This window comes from Stegostoma tigrinum, chromosome 4 (genome assembly GCF_030684315.1).
Source record: "Stegostoma tigrinum isolate sSteTig4 chromosome 4, sSteTig4.hap1, whole genome shotgun sequence".
NCBI classification, from domain to species: domain Eukaryota; kingdom Metazoa; phylum Chordata; class Chondrichthyes; order Orectolobiformes; family Stegostomatidae; genus Stegostoma; species Stegostoma tigrinum.
Genome location: NC_081357.1, coordinates 48,290,106 through 48,312,040, shown reverse-complemented (window position 1 = coordinate 48,312,040; position 21,935 = coordinate 48,290,106). Strand labels below are relative to the sequence as shown.

Here is a 21,935-nt window from a genome sequence, read left to right as displayed (position 1 = left end):
TTTATTGGGATAGCCAGGTTTCAAGGTTTTTGTTGATTAGAAAAACAAGTTACTTTGACAAATTATTTGAGTTTGTCTTAAGAAAATAAAAATGCCTTGCAAAGTTGCCTGACTTTATATATAGTAAAGTACAATGTATAATTGAGGGCATTCACGTATGTTGCCATTGGAAAGCACTGTAGTTAATTTATGGTATTGTTAGTTTTGGATCTGCTATACATAGTCATTAACAATAACTTTGATTTCGCTTGGCAGAATTCCTGTATACATGGTGTATGAATTCAGAGCGGCGGTGGTTCTTGTCTCCAGGGATTGGCCTCGCCCACCTATTTTGTTGTTTTGCTTGTTAAGTTGTGATACGCTTTTAATGAAAACCATATAACAAGACAATTTCTAATTTCTAATCTCTCTCAGGGGTCTTTTTATTACGATCCATGACCGTGGACATATTGCTACACTTCTGAAGTCCTGGCCGGAGAATGATATTCGGGTATGTTTGAGTTTCTGTGTATTTACACAAACCTTGTGTCTTTTGGCTATTGTTTTTGTCGGTTGCCAGAGGACGTTTCACACAAGGCCCTGAAGGCCAGGCAGGCCAAACTGTCCACTAGTTGCAGCTGTTAATACATGAACTGCAAATTCACACGGGTGTGACTCATCTGTTCATTGGGCCCTGGTTGAGAGATACTGGATCTTCATTCTGTGCTCCAGCACTCTGTTTTGGTACAGTTTAGCTGGTGAGAAATTACAAAATTGAGAAGAGTAGTATAAGACAGGTACATTTTCTGGAATGATGAGACTAATAATGTTTGTTTTCTTGCCTGAGCTAACTCCTCTATCAATGCCAAAATGAAGACAGCTGACAGTAGACTCCATCTGTACATAAAAGATCTCATTCAGGATTCCCACTCCTGATCTCATTCTAGTGAACTTTCATCTCCTTCACCCGTGATACTCAGCAGCTATGTGTACCATCTACACGACAATGCAGTGACGCCAAGGCTTCTCTGACAGCATCTTCCAAACCATGGCTGTAGTCAGCTGGAAGATCAAGGGCAGCAAGTTTATGTTCCCCACTCCATGCCACACTGATTTGGAACTATATCACTGTCACTGACTCAAAAACCTAGAACTCCTTTCCAAATGGAACAGAGTCCTTGTACCGTGATGATTGTGGTGGTTCAAAAAGGCAGCTCACCAACTTGTCCAGGGCAATTAACAATGAGCACCAAATGCTGATCTGGCCTATGATACCCACGTCCCATGGGCAATTTCTTCTTAAAATTTGTTTGCAAAAGATTTAAGGTTAGGTTAAGTGAAACTGGCGCATGAGTCTATAAGTCTGCTAAATCTCAGTGACTTTCACGCGAGCTTAGGTAGGCATTAAGGTGTGATAATCCAGGGCTGCTGACCCTCTGTAGTCTAGCATGAGTTAACGGGAAAAATCGGAGGGAAGAGATTTGAAGTTGAAACACAAGCAGGGTGTTTCAATTGTAGAACTGGCTGTGTGTAATAGAGACAAATCCCAAGATAATTTTTTTTGTGCTTTTCTGGCTTCAAATACGTTGTTTATATGTGAGTGAATTGAGAAGTTTAGTTTGTGCTAACTGCATAGATGGGAGCCAGAGGAATTGAACCACATGGTTCAACACCTCCATTTGCAAATTAAACAAAAAACCTCAAATCTTATTTAATGAAACTGAGAGCAGAATTGTGAAATAAACTTACATTGCTTCACCCAGGCATTGCCCCGGTATTCTCAAAGTTCTTCTGATACCTTTGGTTGCTACTGGAATTATAAGGGAAGCAATGACCTTGATCTAAGACCAATGGATTCTGTTGCCAGTTATGTCAAAGCCCCTTGCAAAATTTCTGTGCCTGTACACTTTTTCTCTTTTTTTTCCAAATCAATCTTCTAAAGACTAATAACCAAAGCACCATTAGCTAACTGTATGGATAGGTTGCTAAATATCTGATTTCTAGAAACGTTTTCCAAAGCCCATATGGGATGAACAGCAGTGACGTGCATTGCTTCTAACCTCCACTCTCCATTCCAAGTTTGAGAATAGGAATTTGGGTTGTCTGTTTTGGTATCTTAACTGTGTTGATGCATGATTCTACTGCTATCATTGTATAAATCTTGCTTTGTGTCTAACTCTCTCTCTTTTTTTTGCCATTTCTTAAGGCTATTGTCATCACAGATGGAGAACGTATCTTAGGTCTTGGAGACCTGGGGAGTTATGGAATGGGCATTCCAGTGGGTAAGCTAGCACTCTACACAGCATGCGTTGGAATGAATCCCCAGCATTGCTTACCAGTGATGCTAGACGTTGGCACTGATAATGAGGTAAAAAAATGATCTGTTACAGTTTTACAACAGTATATTGCCTAACTTTGATTTTATCATCTGTGGAATCCGTGCATTAGATTAAGATTATCGAAGTGCAATATTTGATTTGGGCAGCATCTGTCAAATTGTAACAATGCCATTTTTGTGTGCAAAGCTTCCAGCAATATAGCTTTCCTGAGGCAATACTTTTTTTCAAATGACATTCTCTGGTATTTAGATTTAGACTTGGCTGAACACCAACTTAATGTTGTGCACTGAATTATTGGATAATGATCACTGCTCTACTACAAAGTCTCATACAAACACCTCTTTCAGTCAGTGTGGAGTTTGCACTGGCTGTAGGTATGAGCCAAGCAAAAAATGTGATCAGCCAAAAGATTGCAGCTTATGAGAAGGAATGATCAGCTAGAGGAGCTGCAGAACTGGGATGTGATGAGGCAATGGAAAGGCTTTAAATTTCAAGTTGCATGTGCTGGCAAACAGGCTACCATAGTTGGAGAACAAGATAATAGTCGAGCATAAATTAGTAGAACATAGGTGGTTGAATGTTGTAATGTTAGTACAAAAAATAGGAGAGCAGCAAGAACGTGGAAATATTGAGTACAGACCATAAGACCATAAGACATAGGAGTGGAAGTAAGGCCATTCGGCCCATCAAGTCCGCACTGCCATTTAAATCATGGCTGATGGGCATTTCAACTCCGCTTCCCTGCACTCTCCCCGTAGCCCTTGATTCCTTCTGAGATCAAGAATATGTCAATCTCTGCTTTGAAGGCATCCAACATCCCAGCCTCCACTGCACTCCGTGGTAATGAATTCCACAAGCCCACCACTCTCTGGCTGAAGAACTGTTGAGTATAGGAGAGATCAAAGTGCAGATAAGAAACTTACACTCCTCCAGGTCCCAGATGCTGGTGTAATTGACAGATAGAAGGAAGGTTGTAGTTGTTCGTCTAACTGGGAGCTCAACATGCCAGCCTATGCTGAATTGGAAAGACCCCATGAACTGAAGATGGTGCCAGATGGGCAAATAAAAAAAAATCCTCCTGTTATGTAAAACATTGTCAATTTAAAGGCCTAAAAGAATTGGCAATCTACTCCAATATTTCTCCCCCGCTCCCTCTTCATGATAATAGGTTGAGGCTGGCAGCTGCTCTCATTGCGTCTGGATGTTGGATACTTGGCTTTTCTCTGCCTCAGAATATGAGATTAAAGTCTAGCTCACGTTTGGATGCAAATGAAAATAGAACTGAAGTGGCAATTCCTTTGCTATCTTATCTGCATGGATTGCTTTAATGGATTGCTTCAATGTTTTAAGCCTTTGAGATATTGAGATGCCTAAAACTGTAACCTGTTAGTACATTATAGTCCCGTTCATTGTAACAATGTGTTAGTCAGGATGTGGGAATTTTGAGGCTGAATTCAGCTAAGCATTTTTTAATACTGTCTCCTCTTTAGATTGACGTGGGCTAGCAGAATTCTGAGAATTGAGCTGAGATCATATATTTGAATAATTCTGACTCTCTCAATCACCTTGCTCTCCTTCATGCTGTTAAGAGTTTAATATCACACTGATCCTCTAGGATTACAATCGGTACTTTCTGCCCCTAAGATTATTTCTGGTGTACGTTTGGGTTGGATATTTTTCTAGTAATATAAATTTTTTGAGTTCCTACATGGGAATTAGGGCATCACTGGCTAGGTAGCATTTATTACCCATCCCTTTTGCCCAGAGGGCAATTAAGAATCAACCACACTGCTGTGGGTCTTGAGTCACATGTAGGCCAGACCAGGTAAGGATAGCAGTTCCCTAAAGGCCATGAGTGAACCAGATGGGTTTTTCCAACAATCAACGATGGATTCATGGTTATCATTAGATTCTTAATTCCAGATATTTATTGAATTTGAATTCAAATTCCACCATCTGCCATAGCAGGATTAGAACTGGGCCCCCCAGAGCATTATCTGGGTCTCTGGATTAACTGTCCAGTGATTTTAATGCCAGTAGGCTATTGCCTGCCCCATCTTGCCAGCATGCTCTTAGCATTGACTACCTGAAAAGATGACTATCCAGGATAAAACAGTTGGCTTGATGGCACCCTATCTGACACCTTTTTAATTTTAACCCTCTCCAGCACATTGCAGCTAATGTGTACCATCTACATGTTGCACTGTAGCAACTCATCGTCTCACCTGAGGGCAGTACCTTACAAACCTGTGACTGCTATCACCTGGAATGATACATGTGAATGCCACCATCTGAATTCCCCTGCAAGTTATGTGCCATTCTGACTTGCAACTGTATCACTGTTCTTATAACGTCAGAGTCAACATCCTGGGACTCCCTTCCTCCTTTAACAGCCTTGTGGGTATGCATATACCACAAAGATTGCAGCAGGTTGAGAAGACAGCTCACCACCACCTTTTTTCAACGGTAGCCAGGTCAGGATTCTATTCTGGCCCAACGACATCCACATCCCTTTAATGAGTAAATTTTTAAAAAGAAATGTGGACAATTTTTAAAAACTCGCCTCTTGACTTCCCAAAGCCTGTCCATTGCCCACAAGTACTAGTCAGGAGTGTGATGGAATACTCCCCACTTGCCTGGATGAATGCCGCTCCAACAACACAAGGTTGACACCTTCCAGGACAAAGCAGCCCGCTTTATTGGTAGCACATCCACTCCTCCACTAACCACACTGGCGCTACTATCGATAAGATGCAGTGCAGAAATTCAGAGTCCTCTTAGACATGACCTTCAAATCACATGACCATTCTTATCTAGAAAGATAAGAGCAGCAGATATGTGAACTGCCACCACATGCAATTTCTTATTTAAACTTCGATGACTTGACAATATCACTGTTCATTTGTGTGTGTGTGTGTGTGTTTGTGTGTGTGATTAGACTGCGGAGGTTCAGGAAGGTAGCTCATCATGACCTTCTCAAGGGTAATAAACATTGGCTCAGCCATTGATGCTTAAATCTCATGATTAAAGGAACAAGACTGCTTTTGCATCCTTGATCGTAATGATAGATTTGACAATGTTTTGTTGAAATCTGTAATTCCTGATGTATTCTTTACTAATTCAAGTCCATGTATTACATTATTTAATCATTGACCGTTCATTTACCAGAACAATCAGTCTTGAAAAGTGCAATGTTCCAGTTCTTGCTGTTTCAAGCTATCCAGTTTCAGCCTTTGGATCTCTTGGTAACTTGTCCAGAATCATAAGCACGTAATCACTGTGAGCATGGATGCTGTCAATTTACACTCAAAACAGAAACGACTGCTTGTGAAATCAGCTAGTAAAACAGATCTGACTTTTTACGGTGCAGTTTTCATATATGTTGCTTCAGTTCATGCTCTGTGTTAATCACCTACAGTCTGGTATCTGTTCAGCAAAAGGAAAGGGCTTGATTCTCACTTTGTGGTTTGCTCGGACTACTTGCTTCCAGTCACGAGGCTCCACCTCACCTGCAGACAGGCCTGCAGCCTCAAAGTAGGAGAAAGGCAGCATTAACAAAGGCAGAAAGACTTTTATAATGGTTTTCTTGACATCAGTTCTTCTAGGCTAGAGGGGACATCGCTAACATCTAACAATGAATTGCATACAGTGAAAAAGGGGAGGTAAAAGTTTCACTGTGGCCAAAGAGATGATTGCAATATATTCCCAAGGGGTGGCTTGAGCACTTGGTTTCGCTGGGTTCAATATTGTAGTGCAGGGTGTCATTGACAGCACATTTGAGGTACTTTGAAGAAACTGTGTAGAAATTCAGTTACCCCCAAATGAAAAAGGCTCCCCAAGCTCCAGGTGCAATAGAACTGTTATATGGTGCAGTGCACTTGCCAATGTCTGATAGCAACAGCCATGATGCCTTATACTGCACAGTTACAATGTACGAATAATATTTCAGTCACCATGATAGACAAGTGAATGGCTGTGGGGCTCAAACTCATAATAAGCAAGCCCATTACATTGGTGCACCACTGATGCACAGTGGGCAACATGTGTATTGAGAACTGGAATGACGTTAATGTGAATGAACAGACCTGTGTTCTTGAGCAGTGTTTTTACTGTCTAAAATGCACTTTTTAAAAAAAAAGCAGTGCAAGCCAACTCTATCCAACGAAGCATTCAATATTCCTCACCCTTTGAATTTGTCTTCTGTGTGCTTTGCTCTCTCCACCACACCGATGTGATGTTATGTACCTCAGTGACTGGCATGTTGCTGACTTTCTATTGTAGTAAATTGCAAGTTGACTTGCAAGAGACCCAACTGTACTGTGCATTGCACTACTTTGGTCTGTGGTGAGCGAATGCAGGCTGGGATGAGATAAAAAGCAGAAAAAAAGGGGTCCTTGTGTGTTTTCCCACGTAGTGCCACACAATTTGCTGTTTCCCAAACCAGATTTGCTTTCTTCATGACTGCTAACATGGAACATTACATTACATTACATTTCCTGTTAAGAGGTTGAGGCTATTTTTAAGACATGTTGGCTAGTTAAAATTTCGATGCTTACTGCCAGTAAACAAGAGTTATTGTTCAAACAAGCAACAGCACCATATTATTATATTCCATGCATCTCACTAAATGGATGAATGTTAACAGACCATCACTATCCCAGTGGATCTGCTGGCCTAATGAGCAATTTCAAAAATTATTTCAATATTTTTAAAATTTGTGTAATTATACACAGATGAGCAAGAATCTACCTCCTTGGGACATTGTTAAACAGTGCAATTCACGTAAATTGACTGGTCAAAGTATACCCTGTATGAATGTGTCATTGTGCAGATATACAGGAATGTTGGCCATAGTGAAAAGTTATTTTCTAGCTTGTTATTAATCTAGGTCAGATTTTTCTCCACAATAAATTCTTGGTTGCAAGTCATTAAATAATTTCAGTTTTCTCTTTTCATTAGACAAGATGACGTGTGCAGATACCAGAAGAAAATGTTGTCATTTTTCAGTCCCCTCTCGTTTAAACATAACAGCTGGCTTGACTTGGTGGGTGTAACAGGAGCATTCAAACTAATTATTGCTTTGTTTACCAGTTTGCCAAACAAGAAAGATCTTGTTGTCAAAATGAGAAGAAAATACTTTGGAAGATTGCTGCCAGCGTTGATTAGAACTACCTTAGCTAACTTGGGCCCAATTTGTAATGTGGGATTCTGAAAGGAATAACAAACTTTAAGTAACTGGTGGCATGCAGCATTCTGAACAGTTTAAACATAGCTGAGACAAAAGTAGAGTGCTCTGCTTCTGCTATGTTCTTTAAATCTGTGTAAAATAAGGCAATACTTCCTTTTTTTAAAAAAAACAGACATCTCAACAGTTGTGGTGATTGAAGCAGGGTTATTAATGACTGACTTTGGTTTCTATATTTTTTCCAGACAGTAATCTGACTTTGAAATGCATGAATACCATGGAAATAGGTGTGGAAGCATTAAAACAGTAATTTCCTTCTCTCTCTCCCCTCTTTTATTTCCTGTCCTTTCATTTACAGTTATTGTAGTCAGTGTTGGATTTTGCTGGAAAGATTTTGAAGTAGTGTTGATTTTGCCCTTTGGTTACTTATGTTTATGTAAAATGATATTGCATTCAGGAATTGTTCATTTATAAAGCATTCCACATTGCTGTTTGGAGCATGCGGAGTGCAGTTGTCTGCAGCATTTTTCCCATTGCAACAGTGAATACATTACGAAAAAAGAATTCTTTGGCTGTAAATTGGCCTTGATGTCCAGTAGTCTTGAAAAATACAACATAGTTGCAAGACTGTTTTCCTTTAAATAGCTATTTTTCTCTTTTGCTTGTATATATTTATAGTCCATATGTCATAGCTTGTTAATAGGATTTTTTGATTGCTAGATTTACCTGAATGAAAAGCGCTTTCTCCTCCAGAAGAAAGGTGTATTGACATATGGATCGTAGTACGTGCACATGTTCTACATTTCAGCATTGTGATTTAGCCTAGTCTGTTTGTCATTTCAAAGCTCCAGACTTCAAATTATACAATGAGCTAGATTTTTAAAAAATCTTGGAAGTATGAAAAATGGTTACCTTTCAGGCTATAAGGAAGTATGCAGTGGCGTTCCTAAGGGATCTGTAGCAGAGTGTTGTATTCTTTATGGTTAAAAAAAATGTAATAGATATATATTTTCAAATTGATATTTTATTATATAATTAGCTAGACATATCTTGAAATTTCATAAGGAAAATTTTAGGAAGCAAAGGGTGTTGGATACAGCAACAATGAGTTTGCAAAGAGCCAGCTCTTGAATGGAGACAGAGCCTCTAACACTTCTAGGGAAAAATAGCCTCATGACCCAATTTGGAAGTGTTTTTAAAAGTGTTTTGAATGCACTGTCAGGAGGAACTTGACACAATATTTGCTTTCTCTTTGTCTAAAATCCCTCTCCATCAATTGAATAGTCACTGTGGAAGGCTTTAACACTGCAAATGCTTCAGTCTTTTTGGGTAAAGAGAAGGCCAAGAAGTCAGAGCATTGTCTCCTTTAGGCCTGTCAGGAAATGCAGAATGTCGACTTCCCAGGTGACTGACAGAGACAATTTCCTCTAACTAAGCAAATCTGTCTCGAGGTTGGTCAGTGATATTGGGGTTATCTAATGAACCAGACTGCAGAGTTGTAACTATGTCAACAATGTCCTCTCCCGTAGTGGGTATGATACACTTTTGTGCCTTTGGGGGTCACCAAGGTATGTCTGAGGATGGGGATGCATTTTATTTGCTGCTCGCTGCTGCTAAAATCTGGATCTGGTGCAAAGAGTTCTCTGCAGACAATACTGCTATGCCTTATCTCCCCAGCCCAGCAAAACAATACATACTGAAGCCATTTGCAGCCAGATGGATCTGGAAAAAAATCCCATCCATCTTAGGATATGGATGGAGTGGCAGTTGATAAACCAGAATGGATGGACTCATTTACAGATGAGATTCAGAGCATAGAGTTATGAAAGAACATTTTGACACTTTACAATTCTAAAGGGGCTAAAGGAACAGCAGAAACTGGGATTTACTCCTCAATTTCACTCTTAGTAGAACACTGCCCTAAGTAAATGAAAAACCAATGAACAAATTAATGGAGCATCAAAGGGACACTAACAAGATGTTGAAGGAAACTTGAAGTTTGAAAAAATGACGGGTGAGGTGCTGGTGATGAATTGCAGCCCCTGAAGCACTGATAGCTAGAGTAACCAGGAAAAAAGGCAGATGGTCAGACCGAACCACCACCACAAAGGCTGCAGCTTAGATACCTGGTGCCACACACCATGCATGCCATGTTGGTGAAATCCAGTCTGTTCCTCTACTGTTCAATATGCCCCCAAAACAGCCACCTTGGCAGTTTGAGTCCTTTCTCGTGCCATCAAAAGAGTGGAACCAGGGTTTTGAGCGGTGGGTCTCTGGAACCAGTAAGTTCTTTTCAAAGGTTGAGGTTTCCCATCTCGACTACTGTCCCTTGGGCAGTGCATTCCAGACCTCCTCCACCCTCTGGCTGTGAAGGTTTCCCTCCAATCTTTTCTAAATGTCCTGCCTTTTGCTATAAAATTGTTGCCCTTGTATTGACCCTTCAACTGAGGAAAATGGCTGATTTTCTAATCGCCCTGTTGTAGACAGTCAGAGCCATACGGATCTTTTCGTCCAAATCATTCAAGCTGACCAGGTTTCCCAAAGCAAACTAGTCCTATTTGCCTGTGTTTGGCCCAAATCCCTCTAAACATTTTGTAGTCAAGTACCTGCCCAAATGGCTTTTGAAATGTTGTAACTGTACTACTTCTTCTACTATTTTCCTCTGGCGGCTTGTTCCATATAATCACCACCTTCGGTGGAAAAGTTGCTGCCCCCCCCCCCCCCCCCCCCGCCCTTTTTAAATCTTTCCCCTCACCTTAGTTTTGAATTCCCCTACTCTATGGAAAATACCTTTTGTTGTTCACCTTACCTATGCCCCTTTTTTTTTTGATTTTAGAAACCTCTAAGTTTACCCCTCAATCCACACTGCAAAGGGTCAAAAAGTCCCAGCCTATACAATCTCTCCTTGTAACTCCAACCCTCCCGTCCCAGTAAATCCTTGTGAATTTTTTCTGAACCCTCTCCAATTTAATAAAGTCCTTTCAAAGGCAGAGTGACCAGAACTGTATATAGAACTTCAAAAGTGGTGTCGCCAATGTTCTGTATAGCCACAGCGTGACATCCCAACTCCTGTACTCCACGCACTGACCAATGAAGGCAACTACAGAAAATGCCACCTTCACCACCCTGTCTACCTGTGATGCAACGTTAAAGGAACGATGTACCTGCACCGCAGGTGTCTGTTCAACGCCACTTCCCAGAGCCTTACCACATACACCAACTCACATTTATCTAAATGAAACTCCAGCTACTCCTTGACACGTTGATCTAACTAATCAAGGTCCTGTTGTACCCTGAAATAATTTTGTCACTGTCCGCTACACCACCTACTTCCTCAAACTTACTAACCATGCTTCCTATATTCTCCTCCAACTCACTTTTATATAAATGATAAACAGTGGACCAGGGATCAGGGTAGTCACATTGAGACAATACATGACTTGGGTTAGGCTACAGCTGAGTATTGCCTGCAGTTCTGGTCACCACACTGTAGGAATCATGTGACTGCACAGGAAGGAGTGCAAAGGAGGTTGGCAAGGATGTTGCCTGGGATGGAGCGTTTCAGCTGTGAAGAGCGTCTGGGTGAGCTTGGGTTATTTTCTTCGGAGCAGAAAAGGTTGAGCAGGGACCTGAAACGGGTGTATAAATTGAGCTAAACTGCACCATTCACTGCAGTAAAGTTCACATTGTCAAATAAAATTTAAGGCTGTTCCAGAAGTCAGAAGCCTGATTTAGAACAAATGAGGTAGTACTTAGAGCAGACAAAAACATTTCAAAATTTAAAGTTGAAGCATTGCCTTACTGTTCTGTTTATGCAATCAGTTTGTACATGTGTCATTCAGAGGCTGATCTCCCATTTGCCTAACCGCCTCAGTTTTGAGTCTGGGGCCATGTGATGAATTGGGAGGGATCCAGTTTATTTCCATCTTAAAGGCCAACATATTGCAGAATTGCAAAATATTATGATGGAATTGAACTACACCTGGATATCTTGTAGCCATTTTTATTTAACCTGTTCCAGCAGGATAGGATGCACCACCTAAACAAATTACATTTGAACCTGGATCTTCTGGCCCAGAGGTAGGGGCACTACCACAGGGCCAAGAGCTATTTGTTATATTGTTGAGCTTCTTATTAATTTTGATCAAGAGTCACTAGATACTGATGGTCTTGCAGATATTTTCCTAATCAGCTTGTTCAAAAATGGAGCAAGTGGGATTTGAAAGCTGACCTCTTGGCTCAGAGGTAGGCATGCTTCATGTTGTTGTTAATGTGATGAAGTGATTGATATATCACTAGTACATTAGCAGTCCCTTGAAGTAATTTATTGCATCTGGTTATCAGTGCTGATGTGAGAGTTGTGCAATGTTTTAACTTTGTTTTTGAGTTTATCATGTTGTAATTTATGTGGCTAACATATTTTAGGTTTAGTAAAATAATTGACTTTAAAATAAACCTTGTTTGTTTTTCTTTCCCTTCCCTGGGCTAAGCTAATTTTTGTTTCTGCCATAACATCAAGATAGGAATTGATTACACCATTTACCCTTCAATGGTGCTGTTTCTTGTAGTTGAATCAGTTGGGACTAAGACATAATGTGAATATTAGCAGTTTTCAGTTATGTGAACTTTTGGGTCTTTGTATAGTCAGATTCTCAAGTGTTGCCACGTGAAGAGTTCTGGTGGCTGCACTCAGTTTCTATTCATCAAAGGATTACCATAGGGTTTTCAAGCATGTGATTAAATACTAACCTCTCAAACTCCTCAGTCTGAACATTCAAGCTGTATTAATTTAGTGAAAGCTTGTTCACTGACCTGTCGTCAAGAAATCAACCATCTGTAAGGGCAGCTTAGTTCACTCCAAACTAAGGTTGTCTTTTTAGAATTTAACTCTACATTTTAGCTAATGGTTTTGGCCCATTCAGGATTACAATCGGGGCTGTTCTTAAATCAAGTAGTTTGCAAATGGACAAATAAAATTTTGATATTGGTATTGCCCTAAGTCATTAATGATTTGCTTTTTAATACCATGAATTGAGTAATAAGCTACACCCTAGAGCTTTTATTAAGAACACTTTGGATAACTCGTTATGTTTGTAAGTAACCACATCTTTTTGGTAACATCAGCGTTTGCTTTTTGGGATGTCATTGTTCGTGATTTTGTTTTAATTCTCCCCACCTCTTGTCACCTAATTACAAACATTGAGCCATGAATTTGGTTTTACTTTCTAAATAAAATAAATATTTATGCAATGTTTTCTTAATGTTATGACCTTGCAAAATCATTGTGAAAAATGATTAATTTTTAGAACAGTCTTAAATCTATAGTTCTTGTTTTGTTTTTTTTTCTACCTTAATTTGTGAAGTGATTGGCTTTAACATTAAAAATTTGGTAAAACGTGATTTCTTTGAGTTAAAGCTACTGGGACATCACATTTATGAAGTCTCTGGCTCTGTGGACAAGAAGCAGTGAGAAGTATGTGGCATGCTGCAGCATGTTACTTTGCCTCATGTGTTCATTCAAAGTAGTAGAAATCTAGATTTAGACATCTACGATGTAGAAGTCTTTTCAGTTCAGCGATACCAACTGATTTAGGGTTTTAGGGTTGTTTCTTCAGGCTGTGGTATAATTTTGAAATTCAATCTGTACCATAGCTTTAACAACAAACTAATCTGACAAGAGGACAATTGACCTATAATCCTTGAGTATGTGATTCTAATTTAAATGAGTTCTGAAGGCCTAGTGAGTTTGACACTATATTTGCCTGATATTACTTGATCTGCAGAGAACTGCTCATTTCATAGGTGGAAGCCAGAAACTCAAAGTATTTCTCATCCACCGCTTCAATTTATTAGCATTGGTCAGTACTGGGTTGCACATATTCTATAGAATGCTTGTACCTCTGTATGTTAAGTTTTAAATGATGCAAGATATTGCAATATCTTATTGTACGTTTTGGAAAATATTGGGTCAGTTGAAGAAGGAAATGGGTACTTGTGAATTTCCATAGTTTCGAATTTGGTGGCAAAGTAAACAAAGTAATGATTGCATTTAATTGAAAAACACACCATGGAATGAAGCTGAGAACACTGTCCGACGTAGCCTCAAGGATAAGTCCTTCTCCTGTCCCTGTGCAGACTTGTCATAAAATCATCGGAAATTTGTGGCATAGAACTTTGGTCCACTTGATCTATCATGCCTGTACCAGGTGGGTAAAAAAGCCATGCAGTTCACGACTTCTCTCAAGGCAAAGGAGTGGCTATGGGCATCCACATGGGTCCTAGTTATGCCTGCCTCTCTATGGGGTATGTTGAACAATCCTTGTTCTCTCCTACACTGGCCCCTTCCCACAGCTTTTGGTAAGTAGGCTGTTTCACTGTCACTTCATGCTCCCACTTGCACCTAGAACAATTGTTCATTTTGTCTCCAATTCCCATCCCTCTATAACTTTCACATCACCCCTTCCTTTCCTTGACTTTCTGTTGCAATTTTAGGGAATAATCTGTCCACTGCCATCCAAGTCAAAGTTACTGACTCCCATAGCTACCTTCACTACAGCTCTTCATATCCCGTGGCCTGCAAGGACTCCATTCCATTCTCCCACTCGCTTAGCCTATGTTGCATCTGTTCAGATGATGCCACCTTCCAAAACTGTGCTGCTGACCTGGATTCCTCCTTCCATAACTGTGGTTTCGCACCCACTCTGGTTGACAGGGCCCTCACCTGCATTCGACCTAATACCCGTGCTTCCACCCTTGCCCCTTCCCATCATTCTCAACAATGTGATTGGGTCCTCCTTGTTCTCACTTGTTCATCCCACCAGCCTCTACATTCCAAGGATCATCCTCTCCCATTTCAGACAACCCCAAAATGCCACCACCAAACACTATCTCCCCTTACTACCCCATTTCCCTTTTGCAGGGCTCATTCCTTCTGGGACACCCTAGTCCATTCCTTGACCACAAACCCCACTGCCCTCACCCTTTCCCCTTGCACCTTTCTATCTAACAGCAGAAGGTGCAACACCTGCCCATCACCTCCCAGCTTGTCGTCCACCGGCCTAAACAGTCTTTCCAGTGAAGCAGCATTTCACCTGTACCTCTCCAATCTTGTGTACCAAACACAGTGGGTGACTGCTTATGGTCTGTGCACAAGCATGACCCTGACCTTCCTGTAGCTGGTTGTTTTAACATAGCGACCTGCTCGCATGCCCACTTGTCTGACCTCAGCATGCTGCAAAGCTCCAGTGAATCACAGTCCAAACTGGAGGAGCAACATCTCCTGAGATGAGGCACGTTATAACCTTCTGGGATCAATATTGAGTTCAACGCCTGCAACTTGTGAACCCATTCCTTGCCTTTCTTTAGCTTTCATTGGTGATAGAGAATGTAACGTACCCTTTCTCCCCTTGCCCCACCCCAGCTGGGCAGTCTTTTCTGGAAGTTAGACAAATCACTGTTCTCACACTTCACTTCAGCCCTAAAGAAGACTCATCTAGACTCGACTGTTAGTTTGCTCTCTATGGATGCTATCTGACCCGCTGTGATCTCTTTTTTTTTGTTTCCACTCAGCGGGTTAAGGCATTTGAGGCACATGTTCAGTTACCTTTTATAAATTAATTGAGGCTTTCTGAATCTGTTCACACTTTCAAGCCAGGCAAGGCAAGGAGCTCCAGGCACCCCTCCTGAACACCCAAAATATGCTCAAAGCTGCCTTCTGTCTTTTGATTTGGCTTCTGTTGCCACCTTCAGGTGGACACTGAAGTAACATGGGAACAATTTTGTTGTCACCTAGGTTAAACAAGGTGGTCAGTGAACCTGAGATAACACTGTGCAGAGCTGGTTGAACACAACAGGCCAAGTGTAGCAAGCCAAGCAGGTCAGTGAACCTGGCTTCTTTCAATTTGTCAATATTGCATTATTCGTCCATTTTGGCCAGTGGCAGACTTCAGAGCTGGACTGAGATTGCGCTACATCCACGCAAACCAAGTATAGCGGGGGGGGGGGGGGGGGGGGGATGATGATGATGATCTCCACAACAATCGAGTGGAATGTGTGTTCAATGTGTCATTGAATTGTGTTGACTGTGAATGAAGGATTGAACAATGTTACTAGTTTGTGTACTATCTTTGATTTGAAAGTGAAGAAGCGTTAAATCTATATCCGATAGGTAACTGACCACTCTGCTAAATAAGCAGGCCCTTCCCCAACTATCCACTCTACCTTGGTCCCCCACAAAATTATAAATGGCAATTACATCTTGTTAAGTCTCCTCTGCTCAAAGGAAAACAACCCTACATGTCCAGTGTTGCCTCATTGTTGCACTTTCTCAGTTCTGGTAACACTTGGTAACACTTCTCTGGTAACGGTGTTACAAATAAGTTATGAACATATATTGGAGAAGGTGCAGAGAAGATTTGTAAGGTTGATTTTGTGATTAATGGGTATACGTCAGGGCAAGATAAAAAGACTTCTGTGTTTATTATTTTTGGAACAAAGACTGAGGAGTCACCTAATTGACGCTTTTAAGTTTCTGATAGGTTTTGATAGTGAATACAGAGAGAATGTTTTCATTTCTTGGGCAGAGCGTGACTAGAAGCCATTGATACAAGAGAATCACCAGAAATTGAGGAAAATATTCAAATGAAACGTAACGCAAGAGATCTGCGGGAATGTGGAACTCACTGATAGAGAATGCTTGCAGTGAATGGTACAAATGCATTTAAAGGGAAGTTAGTCAAATGTGAGACAGAAGGAAATAACCGGTTATGGATGGCTAGTTTAGATGAGGAAAGATGGGAGGAGGCACAGAAGAAGAAGCTGGCATAGTCTGATTCTGCCAAATGGGCCTGTTTCTGGGTCAGAAATGGTTCAGTCTTGTCAATCAGCTTTGCCTTGTGGCCGCCTCAAGGTGGAGCAAAGCAGAATTGCATCAGTGAGAGTGGTTGTAACAGGAAAGCAGCATTGCATCACCAGCACTCTGTTAGAGCTGTGTGGTAAATGGCACTGCGAACCTTATCTACTTCAAATGCAGTACCTCTCACTATCTTCTTGCAATAAAAATCTGCCAGTCTTGGTAGAGTGAACATGCCGAATCCTAGCGAGTTTTGAGAAGATTTGTAGCTCAGGTTGAGGTTCTGGGTGTGTGTTTGCTCGCTGAGCTGGAAGGTTAGTTTTCAGACGTTTCATCACCATTCTAGGTAACATCAGTGAGCCTTCGATGAAGCGCTGGTGTTATGTCCCGCTTTCTATTTATCTGGTTAGGTTTCCTTGGGTTGGTGATGTCATTTCCTGTTCTTTTTCTCAGGGGATGGTAGATCCAACACAGATTTGGAGCCAATCTACCATCCCCTGAGAAAAAGAACAGGAAATGACATCACCAACCCAAGGAAACCTAACCAGATAAATAGAAAGCGGGACATAACACCAGCGCTTCGTCAGAGGCTCACTGATGATGTTACCTAGAATGGTGACGAAACGTCTGAAAACTAACCTTCCAGCTCAGCGAGCAAACTCACATCCATGCCTAATCCTTTCTGAAGGGTCTTGACCCAAAATGTCAGCTTTCCTGCTCCTTTGCTGCTGCTTGGCCTGCTGTGTTCATCCAGCTCTACACCTTGTTATCTCAGATTCTCCAGCATCTACCCTGAAACTACAACGCTGCTTTCTGTCAGTATTCTCCAGGTGATAGTCTTTTGGCATCCAGTTTGACAAGTCTTTTCAGAACTTTGTTTCACTGATCACCTCATGCACCTAAACCCAATAGTACCTCAGACCATTCTATTTAATCTCTCTGTCCTCATAGGACAATGCTATCATCCTCGCGATTGATCTAGTGAATGTTTGTTCACGCCTGCAGTAAAGCAGTTGATAACTCTGGGAATACTGTGCAACGTTTCAGAGGTTGCCACATCACAAGCCCAGCCAACTGGTTTGCAATGTTTCATGGCCCGTCAATCCAAAAGTCTGTTAATTCTTGCTAATTTTTTGTCCTTTAATCGATCCTCAACCCAATCTAATGTATCTTGGGCTAATATTGCCACTATCCATGAGTTTTAAGGTTGTGTGACAGTCTTGTTTTTATACCACCTGATGGTAAAGCCTTTCAAAGATCCAAATACGCTGCATCCACTGCTTCATCCTTCACTGCAATGCTCATTACACCCTCAAAAATAAAACAGATCTGTATAATGTGACCCCCCCCTTCATAAAACTGCATCCCCTCTTGTGTTCCCCAAGTACCTTTTTATAGCATTGTCCCTTGTACTGAAGTCAAGCTCAGCTTCAACTTCGTCTGATTTCTACACTTCCCTCACCCTATACTGATGTTTGAAGTGGCTGAAGATGTGCCACTTTCTTCAATAGTTTTCTGTTTAAAGCAAACGATTGTTTCTGGGTTAATTGATTTATGATTACAAAATGTGTTAATTGCATCATGTTTCTGAATATTAGTGCAACTACTGTTCACTGTATCTAGGAGAATTCTAAAGCATTGGCCTGGATTCTGTGTCCCACTACCTGTACACTGGTTCCTTATTTCTACAACTTGCTGCTGAATGTCAGGTTTTGAGTTTGTGGTTTTGAGTTATCAGTAGTTTTACTGATTTCATGAGATGGGAGAAGGCCCTTTCAAGGGAGAAGGCCTCATTATAAGAGCATGGGGAAATTTTTGTAGTGGAGTTTTCTTATGTGGCTTGATAGGTTGATGGAGCAACTTTTGTACATTGCAAATCAAAAAGTGTGAAAATTGGCATTTGTCATTTTTTTATTTCAAGTGACTTGCTTAATGTTTCCTTTTGTAAAGAAAATTGTAATCATCTTGAAATGTACATGTTTAAACCAGTTCTTCCACTTACTTTGAGATTTTGTGCACTAATTGCTTTACAGAGACTAAAATGACGAGATTTAACTAAGTAATTATACAACTTCAGGTAAAAATAAATTTATGGTACATATTAGAAAAGTCAGAAAAAAGGCAGCCAGCCCAAAACAACTGAAGAGATATTTACATTTTTGCCTGACTCTTTTTTGTTTTTGTTAAAATACATAGCACATGAAACAAACATTAGAACGCTTACAGACCTGGCATATAATAAATGTATTTAAGGAATGATGGCATCTGACAAAGTAGACCCAGACTTCTTCAATCCCACATCTACATAATTATCTTCCTTGCCCTTGTGTGCCTCTTTAGCTTTTTTTGAATTAAATGTAAATATGGCAGCTTATGTGCATATTCTAGATCACATACGTAGTCATAGAAAATAGGAACAGGAGTAGGCCATTCGTTGCTTGTGCCTGCTCCACCATTCAATAGGATTGTGGCTGATCATCCAATTCTGTATCCTGATCCTGCTTTCTTCCTTTGACCCCTTTTGGCCGAAGGGCTATGTCTGACTTCTCAAATATTTGCTGTTTTGGCCTCGATTGCTTTCTGTGGTAGAGAATTCCACAAGCTCACCACTATGAATGAAGAAATTGTTTTATCATTTTATCAAATGGCCTTCCTCATCTTATGGTAGATTGCTCAAATAGTAAGTGAGATCACTAACTAATGATTCAAGCGAATTTGGTATTTCACTCCACTGAAATTCGTGAATGGATTCCATTGTCTCAAACTCTTGTGATATGCAAGAAATACAATTTTTCAGACACCCTAACAATGATTTAGCTGCAAAGTTGGGGAATGGAAGGAATGGAGGCCAGCATGGGCATGGGTGTTGGAAGCCCTGAAAAGTGCCTGTTTTCTGCCCACTTCGGAAGGTTACCATGCAAGTGGGCAGGGAACAACCATGGAGCAGTCAGGTAAGCAACTAAAATCATCAATAGATGATTAACTGAGGCTTTCATGGTCATTGCAGGTGTTTGGCAAGTATTAGAGTCACATTATCACACTGTGAGAATGCATCATCTGTAGCTTGGATACATTATAAGAGGGAACCGAATTGGGTTCTCTCCATCTTGGTGTGAGGCTACTGCTGTCATGCTTGACATGGCACATGAAGTGCTGTACCTTTTGCCTGTCATGCCTTGTTGATCTTATTGAACATCTTGGGATGCTATTTCCCAGTCTGAGAGACCAAGCTTCATGCAGCTCACTTCCATCCACGCCTGATTTCATTTGAGGGGTTTGGTTCTGCCTTCAGTCCTTGACACGCGTCACTTTACTTTTTGTTCTTCAAATCACTGCAGTAGGACCCCAAAGCATCAGACAGAGCTTTCCATCCCTGTACTGTTGAAGGACCAAGAAGCTATTCAGCCATTCAGACCCCTGCTGAAGTCCCTTCAATTAATTCATTAAATCTATGATGGGTGTTCTGCAACATCCCATCGACCGTCTGTGATTAGCCTGGAAACTGACAAGTGTGATCTTACTGCCGTAGTCTGGAGATGAAGCACTGCAATCATGTCCATTCCAGTTACCAATGTTTTCTTGCGCCACAGCTGGCCTCATGCCTTGCATCAGCCTCTTAAGATTCCTTTGCCTGCTCACTATGTTTGTATTTTTTTGTGAGCATTGTCATTGTGGATTTCATTCCTGTATCCTCAGTTTAACCACATTTTCCTTTTGGTGTTTACAATTGCTCTCAAATTCTTCCTCCTGTCAAATATTTGCTTTATTGCACTCACATGTACCTAAGTACAGTGAAAGCTTTGTTTGCGAGCAGCACAGGTGGATCGTAGTAAGCAAGGACATTCAGGTCAAAGGCCCTGACCCGAAACATCCACTTTCCTGCTCCTCTAATGCTGCCTGGCCTGTTGTGCTCCTCTAGCTCCACACTGTTATCTAGGACTCCAACATCGGCAGTTCTTACGATCTCATTCAGATCATAAGGTGCTTAGTGAGGCATACAGGTGACACTACACAGGAGGTGAATGACATTAACTTCAAATAATGTTGATCTTGAGAATCTATTCAGCAGCGTATTAAGGGAAGAACCTGTTCTTGAACCTGTTGGTGCATGTGTTCAAGCTTCTGTATCTTCTGCCTCAGGAGTTATAGTGGAACATACCAGAGTTTGTGGGGTGGGCGGCGGGCTATGGTCTTCGATGGTTTTGGCAACTTTTCTGCAACGAGAGTTATAAATAGAGTCCGTGGTTGAAAGTTTGGCTTTGATAGTCTGGGCTGTGAACACAACTTTCTGCAGTTTATGGTCAACAGTAGCAAGATGAGTGGAATCTTTGTCCTAAAACAGCATACAACAACATGCAACAACTGCAACAGGGCCTGAAGCACACTGAATGCTGCTTACTGCAGTTCAGTGAATCCATCAAAGTGACTGAAGTAGTCCAACCGTTTTTGCAGGAGTGCTTTTTAAGGACATAACTTAGGATTTTCTCACCCTTTTGCACCCTAAAAGGTGAGGATCTCTGCAAAGAATTCAAAATGTGCTTGAGAAAAACCAGTGGAGAAACTTGTTTCCACCACAGTTGATAGTGCACCAGCCATGGTTGGTGCAAGTGCATTTGTTTTTGATGTGTTTTGCAGTAAGGCTCCTGATTTCTCTCCTTCTGTCAATTACCTTAGTCTAATCGATCAGAAAGCATTAATGAGTAAAGTTATAGATATTTCCTATGATTAATGAATCTTCCATGCAGATGTGAGGGTTAAGGTTAGGTAAGGTTTTGAAGATTTTTGTATTTAGTGCTTGAAATTCACTTTCTTAAATCAATTAAGTGTGCATTGAGCTTTTGGGTAATGCATTGTTGCTTGACTTTGGTTTCCCAAGAAACTGAACAAGCTCAAGTGTGAACTGTAGAGAAAAGACAAAGATTTAGCACATCTGCATAGAGTTGTGCATGCATTCAAATTGAAACTGTTTGTGGTCCTCACAATAATTTTAAAAATAGTGCAGCACTTCCTGAGTCAAGAAAATGCTAGCGGAAAGAAAAGGAAAATGGTACCACCCAAAGACATCTAAACACAAGAATGGATGTTAGAGGAATTCAACAAGCAATGTGAGAGTTAGATGTGAAGAAAAAAAATTTTCAAATACATTCCTTCACGTTGACATTGGGGTGGCTGTTGAATTCCATTTATAAAGGGGATTTGGATGGAGATAAGATATATTGGTAATGTCCCTGCCTCAAGGCCAGGAGACTCCAGTTCAAGTCTCACCTGCTGGCATGTGTCAGAACAAGTTAATGAAACAATATTGAGATACAGTTAATAATTATACATAATTATGTTAAGCCAAAAGTCAGGTCAAGGTTCATTTTTTAATTGGGGACATGTAAACACTGCAAAATAGCCCTTTCTATCATCATGTGCTTTTACAATGAAAGTTTCCTTTTGACTCCAACTTTTTAAGACAGTCTTCAAATGAAGACTATCAGGCCCAAGTATTGCACTGCCCTGTCAAAACCATTTGTTGGACTGGACACCACTTGCAACCTTGAGCTACAACTGAGACTTCAAGGTAATGGCAGATAAT

The 21,935-nt window shown here is 40.8% G+C and overlaps 1 protein-coding gene across 5 annotated transcripts in view; it reads left to right on the top strand.

Annotated features, from left to right (window-relative positions):
• The window catches only part of me1 (malic enzyme 1, NADP(+)-dependent, cytosolic), a 393,143-nt gene that overhangs the window by 170,778 nt on the left and 200,430 nt on the right, over positions 1 to 21,935 (top strand). For all 5 annotated transcript variants that reach the window (XM_048531809.2, XM_048531811.2, XM_048531810.2 and 2 more), the window contains 2 exons: positions 415 to 490; positions 2,186 to 2,347. In XM_048531809.2, the coding sequence (XP_048387766.1) occupies positions 415 to 490; positions 2,186 to 2,347 (238 nt within the window). The remainder of the gene's footprint in view (positions 1 to 414; positions 491 to 2,185; positions 2,348 to 21,935) is intronic.